The sequence below is a fragment of the Herpailurus yagouaroundi genome, unplaced genomic scaffold (assembly GCF_014898765.1).
Source record: "Herpailurus yagouaroundi ecotype Mexico unplaced genomic scaffold, PumYag 191, whole genome shotgun sequence".
In the NCBI taxonomy this organism is placed as follows: domain Eukaryota; kingdom Metazoa; phylum Chordata; class Mammalia; order Carnivora; family Felidae; genus Herpailurus; species Herpailurus yagouaroundi.
The window spans coordinates 18,304,813-18,312,779 of NW_024412422.1; the positions used below are offsets into that span (position 1 = coordinate 18,304,813).

At 57.3% G+C, this 7,967-nt stretch overlaps 1 protein-coding gene across 2 annotated transcripts in view; it reads right to left on the minus strand.

The window, feature by feature from the left end:
- Nucleotides 1–7,960, minus strand: part of LOC121010435 (transmembrane protein 132D) — a 565,590-nt gene extending 557,630 nt beyond the window's left edge. For both annotated transcript variants that reach the window (XM_040444102.1, XM_040444101.1), the window contains exon 1: nt 7,791–7,960. In XM_040444102.1, the coding sequence (XP_040300036.1) occupies nt 7,791–7,869 (79 nt within the window). In that variant the 5' untranslated portion in view covers nt 7,870–7,960. The remainder of the gene's footprint in view (nt 1–7,790) is intronic.
- Nucleotides 7,961–7,967: the final 7 nt, after the last annotated feature.

Here is a 7,967-nt window from a genome sequence, read left to right on the forward strand (position 1 = left end):
GGGGGGGGGGGGGGGGGGGGGCACATTGTGTGGCCCTGGGGTCAGTGTGCCACACGCATCCCGCCCGCCCCATTTGCTAGACGGTTCCCACGTCGGGACGAGCCGGGACAGAGCACGTGCCCGTCTGCAGCCAGAGCCAGCGTCCGTGTGCCCGAGACAGTAACGCTCACCTGGGAAGGGCTGGCTGGGGACCCCGGGACACCACCCCACAGACTGTGCTCAAGGCGGACCCCCAGCCATCTGCCACCATGGAGCGGCCAGACCCACCGCGCCCGGCGCGGCCCGTGTCTGCTCTTCACCGTGTCCCCAGGGGCACCAGCCACACGGCCACCCTCAGTCCCCAACCTCAGCGAGCCAGAAATGTCCGTTTCTTCCTCCTGACGGCAGGGACCCCGTGTCCGTCTGGAGTCCTCGTTTCACCCAGAGGCCAAACAAAGTCTCCGTCAACACCCCCCTAGTGGTTCCAGGGACCGGGTCTAGGTTCCGGAAGCCCAGCAAACCAGAAGGGTTCATTCCCACCACAGCCTTCGCCGTGTGTCCAAATGGCATCTGGTCCCCTGCGGGCAGTCCCCGCAGACCTCGGCTGGACCTCCACAGTCTTTGTTTCTTTTTTACTTCTTTTACTGTTTATTTAGTTTGAGAGAAAAACAGAGCGTGAGCGGGGGAGGGGCAGAGAGGGAGACGCAGAATCTGAAGCAGATTCCAGGCTCTGAGCTGTCAGCACAGAGCCTGACTCAGGGCTCGAACCCACGAACCGTGAGATCACGACCTGAGCCCGAGTCAGAGGGACATTCAACCAACTGAACCACCCAGGTGCCCCTGCACCCCCATGGTCTTGACCTCAGGGCCTCCTGAGGTCGCCCGTCCAGCCACGTCCGCACCACACCCAGCCGGGCAGGGAAACGTTCTGGGACTCCCAGCACCTCGAGGGAGCCCCCTGCCTGCTCACCGCGCAGAAATGTTTCCCCTCTGCCCCTCGCCCCCGACGTTCAGGGCACGCGGCCCCCACCTGTGACTCCCCAGTGCACCTGGGAAAACCCTGTGTGGCCTCCGTCACCGACGGCACATGGCAATTCGGGGCGTCTCAGCTCAGCGCTACCCTCTCCTCCCTTGGAGCCAAACGTCAGGCCCTTGGTCGCGCGCTTTCTGCCGCAGCGAGACGCAGCGGCCTCCACGTGTCCCCTGCCTGAAGAGAGGGGTCCGGGGCGACCGGGAAGGGGCCAGGCGGGGGAATCTGCAACATGGACCCACAGCCTCTCACTGCCCCACGGGCTAAGCGAGAAGGTGTCCCAACACCTTGCACCCCGACCAGCTACGTGCTCACTTCAGCGCCCCGCCTGCCCGGACGGCTTTCCCGACGAGACGCCAGCCTGAGGACGGTCATCTTGCCTACGTCGTGAATCTGCCTGGCGATTTCCCCCACCGACGTGCGAACTCGCAGTTCCTCACACCAACAGGAGAACGTCAAGTCCCCAAGAGCTAAAAACACCGTGAGACCGCCCGTCTTCTCAAACCCGGATCTGACGCTCCATCGAGACGCTTCACTCCAGGCAGAGAAGGCAGGATGTCCGTGCCCTCTCTGTTCTTTCCCTCGGCCACTGTGGTGCCATCTGCTCTGACAACACGTGCTCGAGTCTCTTTTCCAACACGTGTCGGGATTTTGTCTACCCTGAAGTTCACGGACTTGCCTCTTTGTGGATCGGGACACCGTTAAGCGGTGGGGCGTCTTGGGCGGTATTTCTGCGTCAAAGGAACCCTCAAAACCAGCGTCCCACAGCAGAAGTGGAAGAGACCGGCTGCGGGCTGTCGGGGGCCCCCCTCATTCCTTCCTAGAAGCAGGGTTTTCTTTAATGAATGACGAAAGCAATGCAGGTGCATTCTGAGCCTTTGGTCTCACGTCGGCACAAGCCCACGGTGGGTCCCCATGATCCCCACCACCTCCCTGCCGCCGGCCTCCCCTCGAGACTCACTGCTCGGTCGGGCTTGGGGTGTGGCATCCGAGCCAACCTCACCGATTCACCCGTTCATGGGACACACCGTCCCCCTCTCGAAAGCAAATCGATACGTGTCTGTCTGCCTTCCTCCTACATGCTTCTGCCTCTTCCTTTACGTCTTCTCTAAAGAGCCACCCCCCACGCCGTGTCCTGCAGGTCCCTCCCCCCCACACCTGGGGCCCAAGCATGTTGGTGACGTCAGTGATGTGAGTCAGAGTGTCACTTAACCCTTTGCGACAGTCTGGGAATTAAAAATCTACATTGGTAAGGATTAAGAGGTACTGACTACCAGTTATGAAGCAAATAAGTCGCGGGGAAGAAAAGCACAGCCTAAGGAAATCCAGGGGATACGGCTGGAGCGACGTCCTCCCACGGCGCCAGGCGGTGACCGCTGAGTCACACGCACGACGGTCGACTCTCCGTGTCGCACACGCGACCCCACCCGGACACGGTACCCCCGCTCCGCCTCAACAGCGACCGTTAGGACATAAAATAAATGAGACAACTACCGAAGGCATGTTTAAAAATCTACACTTCAGGGGCGCCTGGGTGGCGCAGTCGGTTAAGCGTCCCACTTCAGCCAGGTCACGATCTCGCGGTCCGGGAGTTCGAGCCCCGCGTCGGGCTCTGGGCTGATGGCTCGGAGCCTGGAGCCTGTTTCCGATTCTGTGTCTCCCTCTCTCTCTGCCCCTCCCCCCGTTCATGCTCTGTCTCTCTCTGTCCCAAAAATAAATAAACGTTGAAAAAATAAAAATCTACACTTCAGCCCCTGTTCGGTACCATTTCCCATCGCTGCTGGAAAATTTCAGGCCGAAGAGATTACGGACGAGGACGTCCTTTCGCCCACCTGTTCAACGCGGGTTTGAACTTACACGGGCACCGTTTTCGAGAACGACAGTACTGTCCTGGAAATAGACCGCATCACGGTCCCCTTGATAACACTCTCCTGGCTCTGGCTCCCTTTGTCGTAAGAACGCGGTAAGAAGTTCACAGAACACGGAAACCCGCGCTCATCGACTGTGTCCGTGGTCCGTAAGGCTTCCGGTCAACGGCAAGCTACTGCTGGCAGCCAGATTTTGGGGAGTCAGAGTCCTAAGTGGAGCTTCTACTGCGTAGGGGGGAGGTCGGCGACCCCGTCCCTTGTGCGGTTCAAGGGCCAGATGTGTGGAGCACCAGCCATACACTAGGCTCTGAGCTACAAGTCGAACGAGGGCCTCTCTGTACTCAACGGTCAGCGAGTCTGGAAGCACGAAAGAAGGGACTGGTTTTCAGGTGTTCTAAACAACCACGAGCGGCCAAGCGCATGGGCTGATCAGAATCCAGACCCTGCCCGTTTCTCCTTGTGAGATCTCGTGTGAGCCTCACTTTCTGCATCTGTAAAATGGACTTAATAACAAACCCCAACCAGTTGGGTTTATCTGAAAAGTCCCCCCAGAAATCATTGTCCTGAATCACTCAGCACAGCGGCCGTACAATAATTACTCCCAAAACTAGCCATCGCTACTACTGACCAAAGTATTTCCTACGGCACTTTGAATTACTGAAGGAAAAAGACAGACAGACAAACAAACAAATACGCGATTAAATTATTTTACCCTCGGGCAAAGTGCCTTTCGGGGGTACTCCACAGTCTTGAGCATACGTGAACACTGATTGTATCTTTGCAAGGTTCAAAGAACCGTACCATGTACTGGAGAGAAATCAAAGCTACGTAGAAAAATACACAGTGTGGCCCCCAGAGGAACTTAGAGTTTGGGACAGGAGAATCTAGGTTTAGAATGTAACCCCCAGAAAAGGCTGAAAACGGACGTGCAAAAGGTATCTGTGTCCAAATCCCTCGCACCCCTGTGTGTCACCTTATGGGGGGCGGGCAGAGGGGTCTTTGCGGGTGCGATTGAGCAGGATGGGAGATGATGTGGATTGTTCTGGTTGGTTCCCCTGCAAGTGCGTGCTTCTACAGGGAGGCGGGGAGACTTTACACACAGACACAGAGAGGAGAGGCTGAGAACGGAGCGGAGAGGCGGGTAGCACCAGCCGGGAAGACTGCAGTGAGGCTGCCGGTGGCCAGGTCTGCGGGCAGGCGGCCACCAGAAGCTGGAGGAGGCAAGACACGATCTCCCTTGGAGCCTTCGGCTGACAGCTTGATTTCAGCCCCGCGATATTAAGTTTGGACACCTAGCCTCACAACACTGCGAGAGAATAAATTTCTGGTTTTTTAAGTCCCCACGTCTGTGGTAATTTGTGAGTGGAAGGATGGATGGAGGGAGGGAGGGATGGATGGAAGGGGGGAGGGGGGGAGGGGGGGGGGAGGGGGGGGGGAAAAGGATGCCTAGATGGACAGAAAGACAGATGAACGGGTAACGGCCGGTTCAATGAACGGAGGAGTGGCTTCAATGGACAGATGACACAGAAACATAGGGTAGTAGAAGCTTCTGCAGTAGGGTATTTTTGGAGCTTTCGTTTTGTTTTCCTTTTTTTTCTTGGCTACCGAAATGGAACCAATTAAACAGATCCTCGTACTCGGAATTCTACCTTTCTTTGCGTGTAAGTATTTGTTATAAAACCGTATCTGTTGTTTAACTTTTCTAATTCGGAGGAAATGAAAGTTAATGATCCCCCTGTTCCCCAGCCCTTTAACATTGACGTGTGTAAGCAGCAGAGTCCCCCCACGTCTCCGCCTCTCACACAGGCACCGGCCAGGTCCCTCCTGGATAGTTCTGCCTCCCGGCCAAGCCCGGACAAGGGGCGGCTGTTAACCAGAGCTGTTTCCGGTCCAAGGCTGTACCGGATTTCTCCTGACACTCCCTCCACGGAGGCGGGGGTTCTCCCCTCTCCGACACCCCTCTCTGGTCCTGAGACGGGACCTGCATCGCTGCAGTGGCTCCTCTCCCAGCCCCCGGGGTCGCCGAGGGTCCGCTTCTCACTGCCACGTACAGGAGAACCCACCCTGGAGGACGCAGGTGCGGGTCACGACAAGCAACCTCGATGCGGTGACCTTCCTGTGTTCGTGGAAACGTGCCCGCTCCCCGCCCACCTCCCGTGTTCTCATTCCTTTGTCTTGTCAGCCCCCACTTTCCATATCGTGGCCCCCCCCCCCCCCCGGAAATGAACAGCAGCGTATAAAAACACAGTCCTGGTTCACGTCAAGTTCCCAACAGGACTAGACCTACACGTAAGACACAAGCTCTCTGGCAACCGGACAGAAGACCATTCTCCAGGGAAGTCTGGGACCAGAGGACAACGTGGCCAGTCACTTACTGACCTCATGATATCATCTCTAGGTCCCCAGGATAGAAGTACAAACAGCCGAGGGCCTGGGTGGCTCAGCTGGTTGAGCGTCTGACTTTGGCTCGGGTCATGACCTCACTTTTCGTGGGTTCGAGCCCCGCGTCGGGCTCTGTGCGGACAGCTAGGAGCCTGGAGCCTGCTTCGGATTCTGTGTCTCCCTCTCTCTCTGCCCCTCCCCCACTCACACTCTGTCTCTCTCTCTCTCTCAAAAATAAACGTTAAAAAAAAAGTTTTTTAAAGGAGTACAAACAACGAAGCTTTATTTTTACTTGCTTTTCAATCCATAGAAGAGTGGGTTTGCTCTGTGACCAATCCCCGCCTGCTCACGAATTACGTGAGGTTCTAGGACATCAGCCTGGAATTAAAATCTGCATTTCTGTTCATTCAAGGATTCATATTTGGAAAGAATGAGAGCGATACGGTAAAAGCAACAACACGCTGAAGCAGATGGTCAATATTTGGAAGTAATCTCCGTTTTTTCATCGGCCCCAGACCCACCGGGCACTTTGGGTTACGTGCACGTGTCCGTGCGTGTGCAGACCTACATTCGCTTCCAATTAAAATCCTTCAAAACAGAGTCCATATTCGATGTCAAGCTGGTCTAAACCTTTCAGGTGGTCAAAGAATCTCAGGGGAGAAATGCCATGTGCACACGCAAGCCAGGACGAGCCATCCCTGCATTTAGAAATCACATCTGCACCAGGAAATTTCATATAACATGATGGCATGGCGGGGGGGGGGGGGGGCTCACACTTTTTCCTGTTCTTCGGTGTATTGGGAAAAATCACCGAATAACCGACCTCAGGCTCAGCACTGTGCTTGCCGCTCTAGGAAAATCCACACAGCACTGACTCACTTCTGAACAGTTTGGCTGAGTTAAGGTCTCTAAATTCAACACACAAAATATGCCACATGCTGGGTTGATGGCATCATTTCACACGCTGAGACTCCCCCCCGCCCACCCCCACCTCGCACAGGCCCTTGTTTTAAGGACATTTTTCAGGGTTTCCACTTGAAAAAGTTGAATGGCATCGGGGAAAATACAGTCTTCTCCAACACTGCTCAATCTCATAAAGAAATCAGTAACGGAGCTACATACATACCCGAGGAAACGTGAGAGTTAAGTCATATTTACCCAGCTATTCTGGACCTTTCTCAACAACATAAAAACAGAGAAGCCTCTTCCTTTCAGAAAATCAAGTGACAACCAATAAAGAAATATGCCTCACAGCCATATGCAAGACGGCTGCTGTTGCTGTGAATTGGGTTTTTTTTTTTTTTTTTCTTTAACCTCGCGTCTGCCTGGGTTGGATTCACTGAATTCATCAACCTTGTCTTTGGTTCCGTGTGCACACCATAAATCCCGGAGGCCCTGGTCCTCGGGACTGCTCTAACTCCTAATTAGGAGCCGTGAACCCGCTCCAACAGCACTTGAAAAGACGGCGAGCGGGGTGGGCGACCCTCCCCTCCCCGGACCACAGCAAGCGAACGGTCCTCGTCTGGCCTCAGATCCCGGCCTTCCTCACCTCCGCGATTCTGCAAGAGCTCGCAGAGATTTCCTGTCATTAAAAGGCTCTGTGCATGACAAGTGGCTTTGAAGTTTCGGAGCTCTCCTCTCGAAAATCTTTTCAGAAAAAAAAAAAAATCTGTCGACGGGGATTGGGGGGCACCCACTGGAGCCTGGCACGAATCTCCACTTTCCTCCTAACATGATTCCCCGCAGGAGGCAGGCGCTGGGAGGGAACCGCTCACAAAACCGAGAGTCCGGATCGATAAGGAGAAAGCATTGCTGGTACTTTCCACCGTCTCCTGCGTGAACCACGTTAACTCCTCCTTCAAGGAATTAGCGCCCTGAGCCTCCAAAGCGGCTGCTGGATGCGGGCCTGGGTGCTGACTGCAGGGGAAGGGGGCACACGGGGCAGGGGTCCGTGCCTGCACTCAAGGCTCCGGGTCGGGGCCCTGCTGACAAGTTGCGGTCAGAACTCCGCGGCGAGGCCGTGCGGCTCCGGAGGGCGGGAGCCTCGACCCCGCAGGACACCCCTCCCCGAGGTCCTGGGGGCAGTGGGGTCACTCCGGGGCCCCGTTTTCGGCAGCCTGCCAGGCACTGAATGCATTCCCGTACACAGGAGGGCTCTGGAATGCTTTCCTCACAGGTCGGCGCCGGCAGGGAACGCGCCAGGTGCACGCTCCGGGGCCCTTCCAGGTCATTCCAAGCCCCCTCCCCCGGCAGGGCCCGCCTCGCCTCCCCTCCCCTCTGCGGCTTCTCCGCGGCCCCCTCCCCCGACGCAGGGCTATTTTTCCCGGCGTCCGTCGCCAGTCTCCCCGGGGACCTCGCGGCCAAGTCCCTCCGGGAGGGACCCGCAGCAAGAGGGGCCGCCGGCGCGCGTGCACACGCGCACACGACACCCACGCCCTCCGTCCCGGCCACCCCAGCCACGCGCGCTCCCGCACCCTCACTCGCGGCAAAGTTAGTCCCGGGCCGGAGGCGGCGGCGGCGGCGGCGCTCACCTTTGGAGAGCAGGGCGGCCAGGCTGATGAGCACGGGGGACCAGCGGTGCCACGGCGTCCCCATCTCAGAAGGGCACATCCCGGAGACCCGAGCGCGGCTCCTCGGCTCCCGGCGCCGTCGGGGCGCGGACCAGCGGCCGCCGGGCCCGGGTTGGCCCCGGGGGTGGAGGGGGGGGG